At 32.7% G+C, this 23,698-nt stretch overlaps 2 protein-coding genes across 11 annotated transcripts in view; one reads left to right on the top strand and one right to left on the bottom strand.

Annotated features, from left to right (window-relative positions):
* LOC129797522 (LIM domain-binding protein 2) overlaps nucleotides 1–23,698 on the bottom strand; it is a 421,356-nt gene that overhangs the window by 380,548 nt on the left and 17,110 nt on the right. The window contains exons 3-10 of one of the 10 annotated variants that reach the window (XM_055840193.1): nucleotides 11,878–11,971; nucleotides 11,667–11,769; nucleotides 9,986–10,158; nucleotides 9,650–9,868; nucleotides 8,688–8,811; nucleotides 8,169–8,198; nucleotides 7,654–7,781; nucleotides 2,899–6,238 (exon numbers count right to left, since the gene is read on the bottom strand). The exons of 2 other annotated variants lie outside the window; for them this stretch is intronic. In XM_055840193.1, coding sequence (XP_055696168.1) covers nucleotides 5,987–6,238; nucleotides 7,654–7,781; nucleotides 8,169–8,198; nucleotides 8,688–8,811; nucleotides 9,650–9,868; nucleotides 9,986–10,158; nucleotides 11,667–11,769; nucleotides 11,878–11,971 — 1,123 coding nt within the window. In that variant the 3' untranslated portion in view covers nucleotides 2,899–5,986. Of the gene's footprint in view, nucleotides 1–2,898; nucleotides 6,239–7,653; nucleotides 7,782–8,168; nucleotides 8,199–8,678; nucleotides 8,812–9,649; nucleotides 9,869–9,970; nucleotides 10,159–11,666; nucleotides 11,770–11,877; nucleotides 11,972–23,698 lie in introns of those variants that run through there. 7 more of the 10 variants (XM_055840188.1, XM_055840186.1, XM_055840187.1 and 4 more) reach the window with 7 other exon arrangements.
* Nucleotides 99–2,318, top strand: LOC129797583 (cyclin-dependent kinase 8). Its single transcript, XM_055840329.1, has 5 exons — nucleotides 99–405; nucleotides 469–910; nucleotides 987–1,200; nucleotides 1,270–1,540; nucleotides 1,617–2,318. Exons 1-5 carry the CDS (start codon nucleotides 202–204, stop codon nucleotides 1,818–1,820), a joined length of 1,335 nt encoding a protein of 444 aa, XP_055696304.1. The 5' UTR covers nucleotides 99–201; the 3' UTR covers nucleotides 1,821–2,318.

Below are 23,698 nucleotides of genomic sequence, written 5' to 3'. Positions count from 1 at the left end.
GCATTTTTCGTTAGAAAAAAAAAACTTTTTGCTAGCATTTATTATTTCATAAGTTTCACAGCGAAAATTTCATGAAAACTTCATGCCTGATTTAGAGCGTTCTGCGGCAAACTTCACGTTTATTTTGGAAATTGAGTGTTTTCATTTTTCGTTACTCAGGTGCAATTTTTCTGGGAAGACGCCACCGCCACGTCCCCAGAGATGGATTACGACTTTAAGATGCGCACCCAGGCCGAGAGGACTAAAGTGGAGGATCTGTTTGAGTTCGAAGGGTGCAAAGTGGGGCGTGGTACGTATGGAAGCGTCTACAAGGCGCACCGAAAGGAAGGCAACGACACAAAGGATTACGCCCTCAAACAAATCGAAGGGACCGGCCTATCGATGTCTGCATGCAGGGAAATAGCCGTGAGTACCCAAAGGATTCCACATGCTTCTCAATTCTCAATACATTCTTGGGTTTCTTTGCAGCTTCTCAGGGAACTGAAGCACGTCAATGTGATCAACCTGATCCGGGTATTTCTCTCACATACAGACAGAAAGGTTTGGCTACTCTTTGATTATGCCGAACATGATCTTTGGCACATAATCAAATTTCATCGAGCTGCCAAGGCAACCAAGAAGCCCGTGATGGTGCCCAAGGGGATGGTGAAAAGTCTGCTTTATCAAATTCTCGATGGGATTCACTACCTCCACTCCAACTGGGTTCTCCATCGAGATCTCAAACCCGCAAATATCCTCGTAATGGGGGAAGGAAATGAGCGGGGACGCGTAAAAATTGCAGACATGGGTTTCGCAAGACTCTTCAATGCTCCACTGAAACCACTTGCAGACTTGGATCCCGTTGTGGTCACCTTCTGGTATAGGGCACCTGAATTGCTTCTTGGAGCTCGGCACTACACAAAAGCCATTGGTAGGGATCGTCCTTCTTCTCTCCTAACAGAAGACTGGTCAGTTTATTAATTTAATTTATTGTTTTTATTTTGTAGATATTTGGGCGATCGGTTGTATCTTTGCGGAACTTTTGACTTCCGAACCAATCTTTCACTGCCGCCAGGAGGACATTAAGACAAGCAATCCCTATCACCATGACCAATTGGATAGAATTTTCAACGTGATGGGTTTTCCTCAGGATAAAGACTGGGAGGATATTCGGAAAATGCCGGAACACCACACTTTAACGAAGGATTTCAAGAGATCAAAGTCAGTATTCCGCACGTGTTTCGTGTTATCTCCATAAATCTATAAATTATATTTAATTTTATTCTACAGCTATGCAAACTGCTCACTTGTGAAGTACATGGAACGCCACAAGATTAAATCCGATAGCAAGGCATTCCATTTGCTGCAGAAACTTCTGCTGATGGATCCCAATAAACGCATTACGTCGGAACAAGCAATGCAGGATCCGTACTTCAGTGAGGATCCCCTGCCAACGCAAGATGTCTTTGCTGGTTGTTCCATTCCATACCCAAAACGAGAATTTCTCACGGATGACGACCAGGAAGAGAAGTCAGACAACAAGAGGCAGAATCAACAAAATGTAAGAAATTTCTTCTTTTTTTTTAATCAACTGTTCAGACATTTTAAATAAGGGCTGTGTGGAATTGTTTCTGCAGATTCAGCAACAACAAAACAATACGGGTCAATCGACTTCGCATGATCACAACAAAAGGGTTCGTCTGTCGGGTCCAACTGGTCATCCGCAGCAGAACACACAGATGAATCAACAGCAAGACTTCCATCATCAGCAAACGCAGCAACAGCAGATGATGTTCAACAACACACAGCAGCAGCAGAATAACTTCCAACAGCGCTTCTGAATACCCTCCCCGAAAGAAAATCCCATACACTTTTTTTTTCTTTAATATATTCTTCAGTTTTTATTTCATTCAGTAATAATTGATTTAGTTTACTTTTATAATGTAAGACTTGCACTCCGACACCAATTTAAATTTTACATAAATTGCATTCACCCAAAAAATGTACGAAACACATAGGACTTGTCCAGCATTGATGATTCTCCTGTTTTTTTTTTTATAATGTAGTGTTATGTAATGATAGGGACTGACTTATCTTATGCTCATTACGTTGGTGGAGGAGTTAGAAGATGTTCTCACGTCAATCTTGATTTTGTTTAGGTTATTTTCTCTATATTAATACGTTTAAAATGTATTTTGTAGCGAGAAATTACATTCAGTCACAGCCACCACTTTTTTTTTCATCTCTATGTAATTCATTATGTTATTTTATGTAAAACAAAAAAAAGGTGATTCAGAAGATGCACAAGTTGCAAATAAAAAAACGCAGAGATAATAATTGTGGCTTTTTTCTTCTTTTTTTTATTAATGCAATTGCAATGGATTTGAAATGAGATTTTTGTCTTCTAATTACGCATCATTCAATCATCCCTCAACTTCTTCTATAGGGCGGCATGGAAACAACCAACATTGTGAGAGAATGTTTCCAAACAAAGGAATAAAAATTTAATTTAGGAAAAAACTATTTTTTAATTACTTTAAATTAAGAATTGAATGCCTGATGAAGGTAATAAAGAAACTCGAATTTTTTTAATCAAATAAAAAGTATAATTAGATTAGAATGTTAAAATTTAAGATCTTTCAGGGGAAAAAGGAACATTCTCTCCATAATGCAAACGCCTTCATCTCTAACCGTCCCTCAATGTAACCCTTATGTAGTTAATTGTAGTAAAAAATAAGTATGATAATGTTCTTTTGGTAGCGCAATTTAAAAACTCGATAACTGGCAAACGCTTCCTCCAAATTTCCTTTTACAGTTAAACCCTCTTCTATTCACATCCTTCTCCTTTTTTATCTCATTTTTTTTCTTTTAGCATACAGCGGATGATGTAAAACAAACAGGAAATTAAATGCAAAGTGATGTGTGATTTTTTTCCTTTTCTGTACTATTTTTTATCCCTCTCTGTCTTCTTACATTTTTATGGGGTCTTATTTTTTTATGTCGTAAGATTTTCTTCTCACTAAAAGTTTTTTTCTTTTCTTTACAAATCTTCAAGTCTGCATTTTTGGTCGAAAAGAAATCATATGCATTGTTGAGCAAAAAAATATCTCTCATGAATAAAAAGAAAAATAGCAATGAATTGAAAATATTTTTTGGGGGAGGGTGAAATCTTCTCTGCTTCTTTTCAGAGAGAATGTGAATGATGTTATTGCTGAGTTCTTTCATTTTTTTTTTCAGAGAGAAGTCTTCACACTACATTTAACAAGTGTATGCTTTTTTGAATATTTTTTTTTCTTCAAAAATTGGACCCATGCGCATTTCTCTCATTAAAATAATCATTTTTTTTTCACCGAGGATCGACAATGAGATACGAATCCAATGCAAATAGTTTTGTATGTAAAAATTTATAAATTTTAAATTTTGAAGTAGAAGTTTAAAAATGACCCTAAAAACCTTCTTTCTTGAAAATAATTTAGAAGAAATGACTAAAAATAAAAGATTTGGCATCTACAGGGTGGCCAGGAAATTAAGGCATGATTTTAACCGCGAATAACTTTTGAATGGACTGAGATATCTGAAAACTTCTTTCGCCAAAAGATGCGTAAACTCTAAAAGTTTAATTGCTTTTTATTTCAACTCGATATCTAAAAAATTGTAGTCGCTAGAGCAAAAAAACGTAAAGATGTTTTTCTCTTGGTGGATCAATATTAAAGGGTTTTGATAACTCGGTGGATTAAAGATTCTCTTCTTTTCGTCAAAAAAAATTGAGTACTATAGAAGAAAAATCCTGATGAAATTTAAGAAATTAAGAAATTTCGTAAGAATTTGAGAAAATAATTAAAATAAAAAACTAAAGAAGTTTTTCACTTTTTTTAAAAAATTATTTACGTGTTCCATCTAAAAGATGATTTCCCCGAATGTTCTTTTTCCATCTCAATTAACAACTAATCATTAGGAGTAGGTATAGAAAAGGTCTTTAAAAAAATGCCTTCTCTAATGAATACCAAATGGAAAAGAAAATAAAGAAAAAGTCTCGCCTAAATTTTATTCGTATTTGCAATAAATTGCATCAAATATTCTCTTTAAAAAATCACTAAAGTTCTTAAGTTGAATTTTTTTTTTGAAAATTCGTTTTCAATTCAATGTTATTTTAATTTTATTGCAATAAAAAAATGCTATTTTATGATTTTAACAAAAATTATGCAAATAGCCTTGTAATTCAAAAATGTGCTCTGTTGATGAGTAAATATTCCCAGAAATTTGTTTTTTTTCTCCCAGATTCTACCATAAAAATACTTTTTTTTTAGTATTAAGAAAAATGCATGAAACCCAATTCTTATTACCTATAATTTTCCTCAATAGAGCACAAATTTTTCATACAAGAAATTACTTTTTTTTTGCAATGAAATAACTCTTTGTTAAAATGTTTGTTCTAATTTGTGCTCAAAAAAAATGTTTTCTGGATTCTTTTGCAATGATTTCTTTTCTCTGGCTTAAATTTTTGTATGTTTTTTGTCCTTTTTTGTGTTTTATCGTTCATTTTCATCTTTCTTTCTATTTTTTTTACAATTTTGTGTATGTTGGTTTTCTATACACGCAGATTTTCATTTTTTTTTCATCAATTTCATTTTCTCATTTTTTTTTAATCAACAAATACTGACTTTGTAGAGAGATTCGAGTAGTCTATATAAATTTATTACAATTTCTAATCAAATTTAATTAAAATTTGTAAACTCTCGCATCATTTCAATCAATTTCCACCTAAGCACTATCTTTCATTTTTTATAGTATTTTATAATATTCTTCTTTTATAATTAATATTTATAATCTTTTGTTTTTTTTTCTTACCTTGTTCTCTCTTAATAATTTTTTCGGGTCTTTCTATTTTCTTTCTATCTTTTTCTTTTGATAAATCAGTAATTTCGTTTTGTTTTACTGTTTCTCTTTTTTTGTAAATCTTTTTAAAACAAATAAATTGATGCCGTATTTTTCGAGTGTCCACATTTCCTTACATTTTTTTGTGTTTCCTTTTATTCTCACATTCCATTCAACTATCGTACTTTTTTTATCTTCTCTCATGTCTGATATAATTATTTAAAAATTTTGTTATTAAGTAATTTCCTTGATTTATTTACTTTATACTATTTAATTTAACCACTTGCTATTTAAGTTCTTGTCGAAGTTGTAATTCACATGAAATAGTTTTTTTTTTATTTTAAGAAATAAAATTAAATAATTACAATTTTTTCTTGTGGTGGTTTTTTTCTTCATTAGACACTAAATGTTTTTTTTTTTTCACTATTAATTTCTTTTTGTTTTTATCAGAAATTGTCTTTGTCACACAGTTTCTTTAAAAAAAATCCACATTGTGCTCACAGTGGTTTTCTTTGCATTTTTTCAAAATACAAAAAGAACATTTTTTTTATACACACTATACACACTCAAAGATTCACTATGTAGGTATTTCTTTTTTTTATAGCTCTCCATCAAGTTGATCTCAAAGAGTGTTGTCCAACAATCACCTTCACATCATGGGCATTTCTTCATGCGCCCCCAAATAAGTTCATCAAGTGGAGTTGTGTAGTGGTTATTGCTACTTTTATGTACAAAAATGTTGAAGGTAATTCAATTTTTTTTCTTCTTTGGTGCCAACAGGACAAATGGGTCCTGAAACACCATTTTTTGCGCACTTTCTTACAACAAAAAAAACCTCATTTCACTCTCACTTTTCACCTTGTGTGTGTGTACTGATAAAATGTCTCTTAGGGTTTTTTTTTCTTTCTCCATATCTGATTGCAATGCAAGTTCTCCATTTTTTTGGGTCGCTCGACACCACTTCTTTGTTTTTTTTTTCTTTTCTCTCCAAACTTTGAACACAATTAATAAAACACACACAGGACACTCACATGAATTAATTCGGAAGGGAGATTCTCCTCCATACGGCAAATGTGGCCGGAGAAGATTTTTAGCTCGTGCTGGGATAGAGAGTGGATTGTATTGTTATCCGTCACTGCGAAACGGCGGGACTCTTCTTCTCGGAATCCTGACTGGACGGTGTATTCCCCTGGGGTCCACCTCGGTCTACATTCCACGAATTGGGCCCCGTCATTGGTGAGTCGGCATGGAAACCACCATGGTTATCGTGTTCCAGCGAATTTGCAGCATCGTACTGGGTATTTTCTAGCCTTGTTATCAGTCGTTCGTCCTCATCACCAAACTCACCACCCATCAGCGATGGCTCACCAACTACCATGACATCCTATATACCGCAAGTATCGCATGGAATAAAGACAGATCATATATATACATACAGTATTACATTTTGGGATTTCAAAACAGCATAAACACATAGCATCAAAAACCAAAATGAATGCCTCTCGGTACATATACACGAAATACCTTGATAAAGTTCTTTCCCATATTCTCAGATTACCATCAAATGTGAAATACAGAAATCTCTTCTATATAGAGAGACACACTGGCAATTTCAAAAGTTGAAACTTTCCCTCTTTCTCTCCGCTCTCGCGCTCAAGTTAAAATTGAGATTATTAAAGTAGAATTTTCAGTAATTAATTGCATACGGATTAAAGACTTAATAGTTAAGTCTTCCTTTGATACACAAAGAGTATTACATTTTAATCCATTATTATTGCTCTTCTATATAGCATTTATTTTCACAAGAAAAGCTTTCAAAAGAGGTGAATTATAATATTTTCCCAACAATTTGTACAAGTATTTATTTTCACAATTTATTAGTAGAAAATTCAGTCTGTCACTCTGAAGATTACTTTTAAGACGTAAACAAACGATTAAGTAAAATTATTGTACATTCGGGCACATTAATTTTAGGTAAACTACTTCAGGTAATTAATTTTTTTTCAACAGGATTCTATTTTAAATATTTAGAAATATCTACTTATTTTAAAATTCATTAAGGGCAATCTTCAGTGAAATAAATTTTAATTGAAAGAAATAGTTAAACTGAATATGAAATTACGTGGACTTTTAAGGAATATTCATCTTAAAATAAAAAGAAATATTAGAAGAACCACTTAACAATTGAATAAAGACATTGAAAATATTACGAATAGAGCTTTTGGACACTTTTTCAAAAGAAAAAATCTTTATTTACTGCTACTGCTACTGGTAAAGGCTTTTTTCATATCGCCTTCGTTTTTGTGTGTATGTTTTTGTGTGGAGACGTTTTGTGTGGCATTTTAGTGTTGTGGCTGCAAGGTTTTGAATGGAGGATGTGCATGGAAAGTTGTGAATGAGGACAATGTGGGTGGAATCTCAATCTTTATTTAAACCTAAATTTAGATTTACTTTTTATTAACATCCGATGTATTCCATATTATTTCCCATTGCCAATGCTCATTTATTTTTAAAAAAAATCAAGCCTTTGTTAGTTTCCCTTTGAAATATCCATTTTTAAATTAAACATAAATTCTATAAAAGCGCTCATATTATTTTTTTTGCTTTGATTCTTTTTTATTTTTATATTCCAGCACGACCGTGTGCTATAAGTTTGAAATGAATTCTAAGGAAACTTCTCTTTGAAGCGTACCTTAAAAGGTTTTTTTGTGCATTTTCCCCAATCCCTTCCCAAATGCGAGTACCGAGAGAAACTCATTTAAGTGAAATGACTAAAATTGGTATACGAAATTCAACTACCTGTGACGCTAGGGAAAAATTTGGTCCTGGGGAACGTTTTTTGCTTGGCACGGGTGGAGCATTGTTTGCTGCTCCTCCTGAATTGGAACCTTTTCGTTTTCGTCGCTTATTTGCCGGTCTTTGGGTGTCTAAAAAGAGAATGGAGAAGAAAAAAAAACAAAAATAAAATACAGCGAACAAATTAATTTGTGTTGTCGTGCAAATTATCACAACTCTTTTTTTTTCTACAGTTAATTGACTCAAAAGGATTGTGCTTGCTTGCGTACTACAAAATTTGTCTACAATATCATTCTCATTTCTATTGCACAGTCTATGCGTGACTGATTGTGATTTTTGTTAGAGAAAAAAATTAAGAAAAGAAAATTTCATTCTAAAAATAAAGCTACATTTTGTGGTGAAAACTTTATAAAAAAAAAACTCAAAAATTTTCTTTAAAAAAGATACAAATTTTGCGATGATTTCAGACGATCATCCTTATTTGCTTTCATTCTTGCGCAACATCTCAATTGACTAACCTTTTTTGCCGGTCTGATTTGGAAGTTTTTCTATAAATAAGAAAAGAAAAAAGGAAAAGTCATGATATATCTTTTCATAACAAATTAATTAATGATCGTCTGAAGTCTGTCTTTCACTTTTTCTCTACAAATTTTCTTCTCTGATTAAATATTTATTATATTAATTATATTTATATATTGAACGTTTCATGTATCTTTTTCTTTCGTTTTTCTTCAAATAGCATCCACTTTAATATCAACACCAAAATCGTCACTAATATATAGAAGAGAGTGATATAACAAAAAGGATATATACGTAAAGGAAAACTTTCTATTTATATAGCAATTATACCTCACATTGCACAAAACTTTTCTACTTGCTATTAACTTCCTTCTTCAAGGAACTTTCTTCTCAAGAGAAACTTGAGAATATGTATGTTACTATTTTTTCTCTTCATCTTCAAACATAGCTCATGCTTTTCTCTATGGGGATTTTTCTTTTTTTTTTTGGCATGAAACATAAAAAAGTACCTCTCTTACCCGGCGGTGCAACCATTCGCTGCCACTTCTGAAATAACGTTGTCTTGAGGCAATCCCGTGGACTAAGCGCATACGCTTTGTGGCGAGACATGAGCTCTTGCATTGGTTCCAGGATAACACATAACTGTATATAAGTTTTTTTTTATTTAGTTCAGTTCAGTTCAGTCCAGAAAGGATTTTCAGCCGGTTGTTTTGTCGCCAACATGAAAAAAAAAGAGACAGAGAAAAAGAATAATATTGATTTGCACCGTTGGTGGTGAGATTCAGACACCGTATAAAAAAAAAGATAAAAAAAAACATGGCTAGTGTCCAGGAGGAAATTCACACAGAAATTCCCGGATTCATTTCTGCATTCCAACCCCACAATCTGCGGGGGTGCTTCTCTTCGTAAATTATATACGTAATGTAGTACATACAAGCAAAACAAGATGGTAAAACGTTGACTTCCATCAGTTGGGTTGAAATTCTCATTGACGTCATTTGTAAATCGCTATATGGGTACTAAGGTAACTAAGTAATTGAAATAGGGGGATGTTATAAAAAAACTGCACACTGTTTAATCTGACAAGAGTAGAAACTTTTCAAATTAATATAGAAGTAGTAACGCTATTTATGGAGTTTTAACTTTTCAATCTTGTCTTTTCGACATAATGCAGTTAAAGATTAATTTTAAGTTAACTTTTAGAAATAATTAGAACAAAATGTAAAAAAAATCAAGATATTTGATTTACAAATTGACATTTAGATTGAATCTCTTCTCATTCTTTTTTCTTTTGTAACAAGGAGCTTTCAAAGATCTCCATTATATTTAAAACTTCCCCTTTTATGTGGAAGTTTATCGAATTTCTCCGTAAATACGGTAAGGCACATCATTATTATGAAAATCCCATGCCAAACTTGATAGAAGTGGGCTTGTGTGTGAATTATCTCCATGGAAGCAGCAGCAAAATATCACCACTCACGCGTAGGTAGTTTAACGTTGAATTTGTGATCCCCTGTCGTGTGATATTCTTTGTCAATTGCTCTAAAATTCCAGGATCTGGTTGAGGTGAATGTGTGTGCATCCCCACGACATTGCGCGGTATGAGTTCTTTGTGTGCCCTTACAGCCATATGCCACGATTTAATTCTCATGTAGTCATCATACATAAACTCCAATATCAGTCGCCCTTCGGTGCATACCTATTGAATGTTTTTGGCCACGTGAGAGAAAGTTGGAATTGATTAGAGCACATGGGGAAAAATTTGAGTGTGATGGTCATCTTTGGCATAGAGAATACTAACAATCTGCTGAGCTACCTTGGTAAACATAGGCTTCCCGTGGTGCGTCACCATCGTACATTGTTCACAGTCTAATGTTATTGATGTATTGTGGAAGGATTCTTTTGTATGTTTCATATGGAAGTAGAGTTCCGTGACACCACCTTCAAATATACTTCGAAAGTATCGCGGTATCAGCGTTCGGCCTATTGCTGTTTCGTCAAAGAGGAAAAAGAAAAAAAAAAAGGTAATTAGCATTACTCTCTACAGATCACAACAAATGTTGGGAAAGATTTTTTTTTTTGGTCAAAAGAAAATTGAAATTGTGTCAGCGACGTGTAATCATTTACGAAATGAAAGAAATACAACACCGTCCATCATTAATTTCTTACACTACAGCCACACCGTTGAACTTTGACACAAGTTTCTTACAGGAAGCAGGTCACCGCACACATTCTGGCTAGAATCTCACAAAACAATCTCATTGTGTCCTCCCACCCTTACACGTCACATAAAACAAGATTGCTATTTGTAACAGAGTCTTCTCAGTAATTTGTTTCTTTATACTTTTTCCTCCAACTATCTACCCATTCTTGAAGATCCATCTTGGATCATCCCCATGGTCTTCTTTTTCTCCGTTCCTAACATTCACAGTCCCTGCAGCAAATCTTGTGTCAAGTGAAATAATGAAAATAGCAATAAAAATACGTACAGAGAAAATTCTTTTGCACGGAAACGCACAGATGGCTCATGAATACCAACAGTGGCAAATATACGAATATTTTAAGCTTTTTGAAAAATAAAAAACAGAATAAAGCATTAAATCTTAAATAAAACTATTTGCTTTTTAAACTCTTTCGCTTAACTTAAAAGCGAGATTATATTTGTTAGATTTTAAATCTCTGACTGAGTGAGTGTCACTATCTCAACAGAGGTGCTACGGGTGCTACTATACACGCCTTGACAAATATTTCTTATTCGATTCTATCACTTTCCATACTACTACATATTCTTCCTTTTATTCTTTCTCATTTGCAGAAAATCGTGCAAAATACTCCCATCAGATAGATTCAACCTTGTTCTCCCATCCGTGATACAATATAGCAGGAATAAAATTCCAGAGTCCTCACTTCCCTACATCCTACTTTACACCCATCCTCTATGTGCAGCAATATAATGTAGTTTAGCAATAAATATGCTGGACAAAGGAGAGAACATGGGGTGGAAAAGTTCTCCTCTTTATACTCATACGAAACTGAGAGACCTGAGAGTAAAACATCTCATTCCACCAGCTGGATGTTTCTCTTTTCGGTGAAAATATACCAAGATTCTGTTGCTCGCCTTTGGTTGGTCTGCCTTTGGTTAATGTGGCGTGACATTATTATAATCTTGGCACATCTTTACTCCTATTTAGCGCGACAATGTACTGAATTATACGTACATACATCCCTATATATACTACATAGTACTATACGGTATTTTCCATATAGGCAACAATATTTTGGATGCACGATGAGCTTTCGCACCATATCACAAATTATATATATGTGACCCGATATAGAGGGAGACACAATAAATTCACGCTTTGTTACCCTCGGACACATTCTCAGTTTTCCAAGACATTTTGTATATCCCACATAAGCAATAAAGGGAATCTTAACACACCATTTGGGTGTCAAAAAGATAGAAATAACATTATATTAAATGGTTCAGAACTTACTATATCTCTTCGGTCCATCCTCGAGACAGAATGTCAACGTAAGCGTTGCATCATCCTCAAAAAATTCCGTGGCAAAGGAATCCCACCAGCAATTATCACTTTCCTACGGGAGACATAAAAAAAGGACAGTGATAACACATAATTTATTGTTTACACTTTATTTGGGACAGATTATATATTTTCCTCCCAAGCTTGCAATGCAATACATTACCTCTGTCCTCTGTTGTAACCTCTTATTCAGTTCATGCACCCGATACTCAGTCTGACTGAAATATGATGTATGTCTTCTAGGTACACTTAAGGCTCTGCAAAAAAAAGAAAGAAAAATAAATTTAAGTAACTTACGCCCTCAAAGGCAAACCCTCATCGATAGGAGATCAAAAGTATAATCCCCTGTGATGCGGATAATTGGAAGTACGGGAATATGTTGCCAAAAGAATTTTTTTTTCAACATCAAATATTTCCATCAAAATCCTTAAGCATGATAGTTCCCCTTTAATACATTGGTGACCTCCTTCAACCCTCCATCAGTCCCTTTTTCAACCTCCCCCACACCCAATCTTTCGTCCACCCTCTTTCAACATCATCGAAAAGCTCCGCATAAAGCAAGCAGAACGCAAAAAAGCATTCGACCGCTACGTTTATCTCCTTCTACCATTTACTACCATCATCATTCCCACACACATTCACATACCAACCCCCAGCATTTTACCTCCTCCCTTCACACAATATTTCTCACTCTACCGCACTACATTGCCGCGGAAATTTTATCAGAATTGGAAAACCGCCTGAAATGTAGATTTACAAATAAAGATGAAGAAGTTTCCTTTTAGACATGGAACATTATTTGATAAAATGATTTTGCTTTCATCAGGCTTTTAATTTTGTTAAAAAAGAGTTCTTAAAAAAATAACAAAGAATTTATCTAATTTTCCCAGTATTGCGGAAATTCACTAAATTAAACAAAATTAAAATTATAAAAGTAAAACTAATGCCAAAAAGTATTTCAGAAAACGTAATTTAAAGTATTTTTTAATACTACATAATAATGCATTTTCCTGACCTTTGTGTTGCCTAATGATTTAAATTTGCGTAAATTTAGAAGAAAACTGCTAAGTATTCCGATGACAGATACCGATAAAATATGATTAATTGGAATATGTGAGGAGGGCAATATCAACTCTGTTGCCATTGCACATATAGTCTGGGATGAAACACCATGGAGCCATGCCCCTGTGTGAGACATTGGGGGGTGAGAATGCTTCCTGCTTTAGCGGTAGTCTGTTCGACATACTGAATCAGAGACAAACCGTCATGTAAGACTTTCTTTTCTATCCCCCACTTTTTGGGATGAGAGTTGGTGATGGTGAATGAAACAGAAAATACGGTGGGAATTGGGTGGCGAGTACCGAGCTCCCTCACCCTTCAAATTCTTTTTCTCTTTCAACCATGCGCTCGCGAGGAAAAATTCTCATTCCACCCTCGTCATTCAATGAAACATCCACTAATACACTCCGGGGCTGCTATATACAATATTCTTTACAATATTTCCCCTATTTCTCCATCTTTGACAGTGTACTATCTCATTCTTGAGACATCATCCCCCCAGACAGAATGCTGGTGTATCATGAAAGAGTAACAGAGTGAAGAATTTATTAAAACAACGTTCTTGCTCTCTTGCCCGGGAAAAATAGCGACTACACTGCAAGAAATAGGATTGAATTTTACTCGCCCCTTAGATGTAACATACTATATTTATCTCTTTTTTCTACCCTTGCGCTTCTAGGATGTTCCATGTTCTCTCCATTCTCACCCATAAAATGACTCATACAAACTTCTTCGAAGATTCTTCTGTGAGGAAAATTTAACGTGCGGGTGCCATAACTAAGGGGAAGGTATGACTACATATTACACTACACACACAAACACACAATCATCCCACCAAATGATACGGGGTGGTTATGTAAGAAGAAATAAATAAAAGTTATACCTACAATTGGGTTGTTGGAGGCGTGTAGGGATGTACAACATATACATATTTCAGAGATTCATGTTGGAAGAGTATATTGGGTTGTTAGAGGGATGTTGGTCGGGTTGTTAGCTATAAAACACTACAGGGTGACACATGCTTCGATAACAGACCCCTAATTTATATCCCACAGACTGCATGCACTTTCGCAAAATGAAATATGTTTGTGAACATTTAAATGAAGATATACCAATTTTTCATTTTTACGCCATGTCCTTTTTTCTAACCACACGAAAGGACAAAAAGAACAATAATCCCCACAATTAAAAAAAATGAATAAGTATTTTATTTTGTTTGTAAAATAAGTCACAATAAGTGTGAGAAAAGAAATGCTGTCAATTAATCAAAATAAAAGTAAATTCAATTAATAAAACGTGACATGTGATCTGCATAATTGTGATTAATTCTGTTTTCCTACATTTCTATCGTCTTTTTGCACTACAATTCTTTTTTATTTATATACCCGCAATCATGGTTGAAAAATAGCTCACGAATAAATCATTCTCTTAACCATTTATAATTATTTTCATAAAGTCATTACATGTGGTCATAGTTGTATATTCCCATTTTCTAATATTCTATTTACATATTCTTGTTGGCTTTGACCTTAAAGGCCGTACGTGATGGTGTAGTTTATATAGGCTCTTCACTTTATGAATTCTCTCCACGAGAATCCCCTTACCAATGCAATCGTATATATGTGTCGCTTTTCTATTCCTAACTAAAAACTCCTATTATCGCTCCAGTTTATTGCAGTGTATAAGTGATGGGAGTTTGCGTGTATATATAATTTCCTAACTCATCTACTACTAAAATGTTTATTTTCCGTGTAGACATCTTTTTTTTTACACTCCACTTTGTAGGTCTAGTCAAAACATCTAAAACAATAATAATAAAACTATAATATAAATTTTATATGACATCTTTCTGAGAGATTCAGCGTTACAAATGTCCTAAAAAATGCAATAATATAAAGTTAGAATAGATTTTTTCTTTTCAGCATTTTTGTGAACACACTGTGTAGGTGTAGACTCTGGGAGTTTATGACACTCCGTCTCACATTTGAAGACTACATACATACATAAATACATATATAGCAGCATAAATACACTAGAAATTCGACGGATGGAAAGATATCCATCAAAAGCTATCTATATTCATCCTTTTCTCACACTGAATGAGTATGAGACGCGAGTTTCTTTTTTTTTCCTTGGTCGTGTATTTACTTTGCATTGTGCAATTGTATTTGCTGGGTCATAAAGTTTACTAGGTGTATGTATATACATACAAACATACATACGTACATAATTTGGTAGTACACGAAAGAGACAAACTGACTACAACCCCTATTTATGTTTCAGAAGAAAATCATATGTAATGAACAGTTTTCTTCTAGTTTTTCTTTGATTGGTCTGTCTTCTTTCTTGTAAACTCCTAAGAATACGTAAAAAGAAGAACTAAAAATAAAGGAGAGTGGCCTTAGAATTTAATACACTGTACTCTAACTGACTAACTGAAAAAAAGTACACAAAAATCTCCCACCAATTCTTTGCAGTGTATTTTGTAGTCACATCCACGCTGTTGGTCTTTCCACATAACTTGCGTTTCATTTTATATACCACACTCTACGTACACAAAACATTATATATGTACTGTACGTACAGACTACACCGTGATGTTATATATTAGATACAAGATACATGAACACAGGGTGGGAATAAGTTTTTTTGTTCATACCAAAAGAATTTTGATGCTACATTTATTTTTCAAAAAAAAATATAATTTTAGATTCTTTTCTAATATTCAAAAAAAAATCAGGAAATATTTTTCTGAAAATTTTAAAGAAACAAAAGAGAATCATATAATGAACACCCTATTTCTCAACACGCTTCGGTACATTATATATGGAATATGCTATGCATTGTATATAAGCCCAGTCGTACAACGACGAAGAGCCGGTAGGGTGAGGGGTGCTGACATAACCTTAAGCATTTTTCTTTTTGAAACATAAAGAGAACATTCAGTTATATACATAAAATCATATATACATAATTCTGTATATATCATTCGATGTGGAGAACACGTTTAGAAATCCCCAAATGAAAGTTATATTTTTTCCTACAATGCTTTCTATACCCAACCGCAAAGAACTCCCAATCACAAGTTCATTCGACAGAAATATCCCACAAAAAAGTCGGTATAGACAAATATCGAAATATATACCCTCTACGCATACACTAAAAAAATCCTCTCATCGGCAAATAGTTGAACAAACATTTACGCTACTTTTTTTTTCCAATATTGTTACTTTTTGCAAAAAAAAACAACAAAAAGGGGGGTATACGCAAATATTTGCGGTCGTGCAAATATTGTATCGCCTGTCGCCGCCGTAGGCTAAATGGCGCTATAGTCTCTATGGAGACCACAATAATGACGTCACTTGTATATCCAATCCAACAGTTTATTAACAACATCATACTTACATATACATACATCGTGGATTGAGCCAGACCAGATAAACCACCCTTACCTCGTCTATATATGTAGCCACGTTAAGATATTTGTATGTACAATTAAGCTATAGGTCGGTATGCTCATGGATTTACAGAAAAGGCATATCTTATTTTTTTTTAAAGAAAGTTAAAGCTAAACCGAATTGATGGCCAAAGACTAAAGATTTATTTAATTGCCACTTTGAGACTACTAGTTTCCACATATATTCCAACTAATATATTATTTATCCAACTGATGAATTTTCTTAATTGCTTTTTAAAAACTATCATAAAATTACAGCATATTTTTTTACTTTGAACAACACCCACAATTCAAGCTTTTTATACCTACAATTCTATGCTTTAAACTCGAATATGAAATAATTCACAAAAAAGTAGGTAGTCAAAAAAACATCTCATTATATTTATCATGGAGAAATAATCAATGACAATTTTAATTAAATATCAAATTTCTTTATAAAAAAAATATAATATATTCACTGAAAATTTAATTTCATATACCTTACCCAACATAACTACATATACCTACTAATAATTAACGAAAAGCAATGTATGAAAAAATGGCAGCAAAAATATTAATTACTGTGGTTGGTAAATAAAAAAAAATTAATTTAGCATCAAATGGGTTCTGAAATAGTAATACCATCCTAAAGTATTCTAGGATTACCAAAATTATATAAAATATACGAATATGGCCATAAATAATATTTTTCTCGATTATGTGATTTTTTTTTCATTCATCCCCCGCCAGTATGAATTTATGATTTATTTACTGTATTTGCACTATAATTGACCATCGCAAGGTAAGTATATTCGCTGAGCGGTGCTGTTAACTCAAGATAATGTCAAGGTGTTCTGTTAAACAACGAGAAACTAATTTTGCACAGATACATCTCATATATCGTAGCTCTACAAAATACATACCCAAGTATAAGTATTATGTTATTTCAATTTCAATAATACTGGTATATTCATAATTATATTGTACTGTACATACTTATGGAATAGATAAAACTCTTATCTTTTTGAGACATTTTTTATTGTACAAAATTTGTGTAAAATTCATAAAAGTAGTAATCACATACGGTGCTAGAAAAAAGGTGGATATCCAATTTAAATTAATTAAATTGCAATCATTCTATTTGTGTTCACATTTATATTTAAGAACCAAAATAAAATCTATCAGGTTAAACAACCACATAAATTGCAATTTTTCTGTAGATTTAAAAAAGCATAATGCAGCCAGCTAACAAAATGGTCGATTGATTTGGTCGTCTTTGCCGGTGACAGCAAGGTACCTATAGCTATGTTGGACAGACAGGTGAATCGATGTTGAAACTCGTGGTCGCGCGCGGTGCCAAGAAATTTCCTTGCTTTTTTCTCCATCTCCTTCGTCAACTTCACCATTTACTGCATTTATTGTTCATCCCAATCACCACTACCATCTCCCAATACTTTAACAGAGTAGTTGTTTGCAAAAGTTCCATTGCAAAGGTACAGTCGTAAATTGCAGTAAAACGAGGATTTGTGGGTATGAGGGGTAAATTCATGGAGAAGTTGAGGATGGAAACGACAGAGTATAAGAAAAATAAAATAGATTTCTTCTTATTTCACACTGAACTATATAATATTATAGTTGCTAGTAGTTGCAGGTGTTTTCACATTTTTTTCCTAATCTCCCATTACTCTTTCACAAACTTCATCTCACCAAAACCACCTTGCAGTCCAGTATATGAACGTATTTAGAAATGAAGATGCCCTATTTTGGGTTAAGAAAAGACATACCACCTTATGATTAAATAATAATTTTTAATTGCATAACACAAATGCCACACATTCGTATCACACGTTCGTGGAATAATAAGAGAGTTTTTCCATCTCAACATGTACATAACTCAAATGCATTTAATGCAGTCTCACCCATGAATGTCGACAATTAATAGGAGAAAACCCATCATATCCATTCAAGATGTCGGTAGACACTCTGTCACAGACTCTTCCCCCTCTCACTCTTACTTTTTCACAGTAACTTTCATTCTTTTAACATCTATTTAAAATCTCACAATAGTGAATAGAAACGCAACAATTTTCCATGTAAATTTAAAGCCTGTAGGCACTACAACACTATATCCCCTTCAATTTCTAATATCTATATACATTTTTGTCAAACTCCATTATTTGTGTACACACATAAGGTTGAATTTCAAAGTGGGAAAATCCACCCTCAGAATTCATATCCTAATAGTCAATATATCTATATTGTACACATAGTTACATATAATATATGTACAAGTAGGTACACTACTGAATTATCCATACATAACGATGTACATCACATTTTATTACATACTCCATATGCATTAATCCATAAGTAACATAGTAAAACCATACATACATATATTTACAGCCATCCTCCATCCTTGATGTTCTCTACCATAACTAAGCAATTCACAATGAGATTAAATGTTTACATTGGAATTCATAAGGAAAATGCTCATCTCTCTGTCTTATGACTACATTATGTACATATCTACTTATTTCCCAAGGCATAAAATTTTTTAAGTAGGTATCCTTTTATGAATTTACACGATGATTTTCGAGACTTGAATTCTGTCAGCAATCATCAGTATTAAACTTCTTACATTGTTTGTTTTGATTTATTGGGAGATTATTCTTAAGGAAATCAAAAATGTTTAATCCTATACCTAATTATCATTTTAAACTTCGTAAATTTAATTTACATGATATTGATTAAAAAGGGTTATATTTTTTTTGAAAAACTTTAGGGGTTTTACTCTCTTAACTAATTCGGTAAACAAAACAATATAAGTGATAACTATATTTTTATAACAAAAGTTAAGACTTACTAAAAAAAAAAAGTAATTCAGAAAAATTGGTGAATTCTACATTTTCATAAACCCTTGCAGATAGTGTGACCTGGCTAAATTGCCCCATGTTTCCCTAAAGTTTACAACATGTATGAAGTTTGTATTATACATAGTGTCTCTTGAAGCTATTCAAATATCGATATTCAAACATGGATATTTCCTTTTATGCTGTTCTTTATGAAAATACTATATTTATGCATGAAATTGCAGAAGACGTCCATTGAGTGGGAGATTATATTCCTCACGTGACTTTATTTACATACATATGTTGAAATGTGAAAATACTAGAGAAAATGCATTCAGTATTTCCACCCTGCTGATTTTCAGATCTGTCTGCGAGCTTATATTGAGAGCTTTCGACTATATTCAGAGATGGAAAATCACAAGGATAAAATTCTATGAACGTATAGCGTGTGTACTAAGCACAGTAAGACGGAAGCCTTATCTCATCAAACTGCAAACACATCTTTTTGCATATATCGTCTTCACAATTGACAAAATCTAGAAATGATGACATTTTTTCCATAAATACGTAATGAATATACGTTTTAAAACCTCTTTTTGTCCTCGGCACAATGGGAACAGTTTGGTTTTTTTTTTGTTGTCATTCTCTCGACATTTTGAAAATAGCGTATTTAAATTAACTAATTATATGTGGCGAAATATATACATATTTCTACATGCGATATAAACATACAGAATGATTATTCTTCTCTTTTTTTATCAACTTGTAGCTGTGTGTGACGTTTGATGTGTACATTATCGATGTGTGACATGAGACATTTTGATGAGTACGAGTATGCGCGCATAATAAATTTTCAAAGTATACAAGAGAGAAAATGCTTATGGCTGAATTATACATAACATGAACGACTATCTATAAATATACATATCTAGAGATATAGAATAAATAATGAGTATATATGTATATTTGTATACCTATATAAAATATCTACATAATACATGCAAATGTATATAATTTTATTATCGCACGAAAAGTATGTATACTCTCTACTAACAATACAACTTATTCGTATGAAAAAAGCTATAGCTATATTGTACATGATGGGACATAGGAGAGAATACAGCAGATAGTATAAGAGAATTATTTTATATGTGTATTATAAAAATAAAGTATCCAATGGAAGAGTTTAACTAAAAATTTCATCTTCATCTCTCCTGGATACATCACATCACATTATGCCTTTTTTCGCCACATTTCATTACGAACATTTTGAAAGATTTTTCTTCTCCTTTTTTTCATTTATTTTTAACATCACATCATTGCAACAGTGGCAGAATTGATGCTAAATTTAAAATTACAAGGAGAATAAAATCATCATTTCACACTCTTGTCGCTCAATAAGACTCATTATCAGATTGGATAGTACACCGAAATATAGGTCATAATTTCACAGGCATCCGTAGAGAGCTTTTTCATAATATGCAAAAGTACAGCACAGCTTCGTTTATAGCTCATTACTCATTGGAGATAACACTGTATGATATATCAAAGTATGTATAGGGTACAGACTTACTCCCCAGTGATAGAGAATTTAATGTAAAAATTCTATTTAATCTTTCAGACAATATAACAAAATTCATATTTCTATGTAGCGCATTAAAATAACATAATACAAAGTAACATATTGAATATGTGTAATATAACCAACGTCAGGTCAGGTATTTCAGTGAAACTTTCATAGCGGTTATGCGTTCAAAAAACTATGGGAGAATTTATAAGAATTCTTTGGAAATGAGCCATATCTAATACGTCAGTGTATATTGCGCGTGTTAATGTACGTAGTAGTGTAACCTTGTGTTCATTGAAAAACTGTAATTGTTTATCTAGGAGATGTTCTTGAAATTAATATTAGGGATAATACACAATTCTTCAAAATTTTAGTAAATTTTCATAGCAGAGTTTCATACACCTGCAAATTTTATTGAGTGATTTTTGGTGATTTTGTTCAATCGAGAAGATAATAAAGTGCTATATTGGGAAGTTTATACAATAACCTACGTACTATGTGCAATCAGATACGTAATAGATAAGATTAGGGGAGTTTTTGAATGAATACAAACAATCTGGAATTGATAGGGACAAATATCAGGTAAGACTTACATATTTTCATAGTAATTTTGAAAATCATGTGATTTTTTTTTAATTGTTTATTTAGATTAAAGTTTCTTGGCATAATGTACCTACTAATATTATGTTGTAGGACAAACCCCTTACGAAAACATACTAAATTAAGCATAGAGAATCTCCTATATAGACCCTCCTACATTATATGTAGGTATGCTTTATCTATATGTAGAGAGCAACGTAGTTGAAATACATTCGGTCGGTTGCATTGATTTTTCATTTTCATTTGTATGTACATATATAACTGCTGAATCTTGCCTGCCTGGCGGGTTGTTGGCTGGTTTGCCTAGCACCCCTCTTCTTCCCATACCCCTCTATCGTACTCTTTAATTCATTCGACACACCAATATGACTACTATATCCACCACACACAACTATATATCCTCCCATAATAACCCACCTTCGGGTCCAAAAGCTATATTATATGTATATACATATATAATACATAATATATATATTATACATCACTCGCACATAGTAATCATACATAGTCCCGCTACATAGAATATGATATCAGCAAATATAACTACATACACCGCAGTACCAAAAGCAATGGAAGCTCTAGGATTCGCACTGAGGATTTTATCATACTAAAAGACGTAGATCCTACCCTATGTGTATATTATATAAAGTATAAGCATACACTATGTATTATCCTAATGTAAGTATTTATACAAAATGTATGTAAATGAACATAATCAACCTCGCGAATACTTATATGTGTACCTACATAATTTTCTATACATACATACATAGTACATGTATGTGAATCAACCGAATTTAATGCTACTATGTGCATATTCCATTAAATTACCAATGAACTAAAGTACATTCATTAAAAGGGTGTGTAATATTTTCCACATACAACATAATTCACAATACACAACTAAATAAATCGAGGATCGACATTTTTAGGAAAATACCTACATAAGTACAATTTACCAATCAAATGGACATGATATGGTATTTCATATTATTGTCAATTATGTTTAGAAAATTCAATAATATTGAATTGACTATAGTCAGAAAAAAATTAATCTTTTTTTTTGCTGATACGATTTTGTTAATGTCCTTTACTTATAATGAAAAAATAGCAGTTGTATGTAATAGAGGTGAATAACATTTATGAAGATAAATCCTTTGAACGTATAGTGTCGATATTCAGTTTTGTAAAGAAAAAAGAACTTTATACAAATACACTCATCTCTGTCTAAATATCTAATATATAAATAATATACATTGAGCTCGATTAGCATATCATAATTTGTCTACATATATATTTGAGTGGCCTTCAAAACTTTTTAGAATATATTGATATAAGTAGAAATCTAAAAAAGAATAGCTATATAATAATTCTAATAACAATATAAAAGACGAATACATACTTCAATTATTTAAACTAAAAACTTAATTAAAGAAAGATATCACTATATGTATTAGAATGACATTCTATATAAATATTTATGTATAGATGATCTATCTTCTTCATTGTAATAATATAAAATTGAAAATGTTTTTAAATGCTATATATGTGTAAGCATACGACTTGAGTATTTCTTCAGATTCTGAAATAAAATTTACTTGTCAATTTTCTCTTGTTCCCTCAAATATACACATTGTGCAAAGTGCTAGCTTCGCCCCAGTTACTTTTTATACTTTTACGCATACATCAGCATTTTTCTTCCTCTTTTTTCTGTTTATTTTTCCAATCTTTCCTTTGGCCATACACCATTATTTCAGGCTTTCCACTTTGTTCGTAATATGAATGTTTGTGCCTCTTTCGGTTCAAATATGAACATACCTGCGTATCCAATCTCATTGCTACTACATCTTTTATTCTGTAGTTGTGTGTTATATTAAACACCTTCCTCACTTCATATCTCTACTATGTAACCTCATCTTGCCACACTACACACCTTTCCTACGGATCTCGCTACTGACGATTATCTCTCCCAAAGTCTTTGCTGTAGACTCCTCTACATCGAAAACAAATGATCATACATTGACTCACAATATTATGTTGTACAGGCCAACATATACATTGGATGTGCGAGTTTGAGATCTAAATTTTCAAATGTACATAGAGTTTCTTCTTGATGTATTGAGAATGTGATGATGCCAATAATGATGATGATATGACGGTAAGCATCAGTGCCGGAGATCCACGTTTATTTGGCTCGCTTCACGAGTTCAGTGTGAACCAGAAGATGCCTCATTTCTACTACACATTCTCACAGACAATAAGTAACAAAACCACAAGAATACTACACTATATTAACGCAAAAATGAAACCCCAGTCTCTAAGAATAAATCACTTTTGTTGATGCTATTCTAACGGATTTATACATTTCATGTAATTTCTAGTAAAAACAAATTGGAATGAAAAGTTATTATACTTCTCCTATCATATATCATTTCTGTACGAAGTAATACACTACCAATAATGTGTGCAA

Source organism: Lutzomyia longipalpis, chromosome 1 (genome assembly GCF_024334085.1).
Source record: "Lutzomyia longipalpis isolate SR_M1_2022 chromosome 1, ASM2433408v1".
Lineage (NCBI taxonomy): Eukaryota > Metazoa > Arthropoda > Insecta > Diptera > Psychodidae > Lutzomyia > Lutzomyia longipalpis.
The sequence above is the reverse complement of the archived record's forward strand: the minus strand, read 5'-3'. Positions and strand labels throughout refer to the sequence as shown.

Bases quoted from the DNA above. Each gene is read 5' to 3' on its own strand.
- LOC129797583 (XM_055840329.1), top strand. From the start codon at position 202: ATGGATTACGACTTTAAGATGCGCACCCAGGCCGAGAGGACTAAAGTG. The intron at 1,201-1,269 runs GTCAGTATTCCG...TTTATTCTACAG, and splicing joins AAGGATTTCAAGAGATCAAA to CTATGCAAACTGCTCACTTG. The intron at 1,541-1,616 runs GTAAGAAATTTC...TTGTTTCTGCAG, and splicing joins AGAGGCAGAATCAACAAAAT to ATTCAGCAACAACAAAACAA.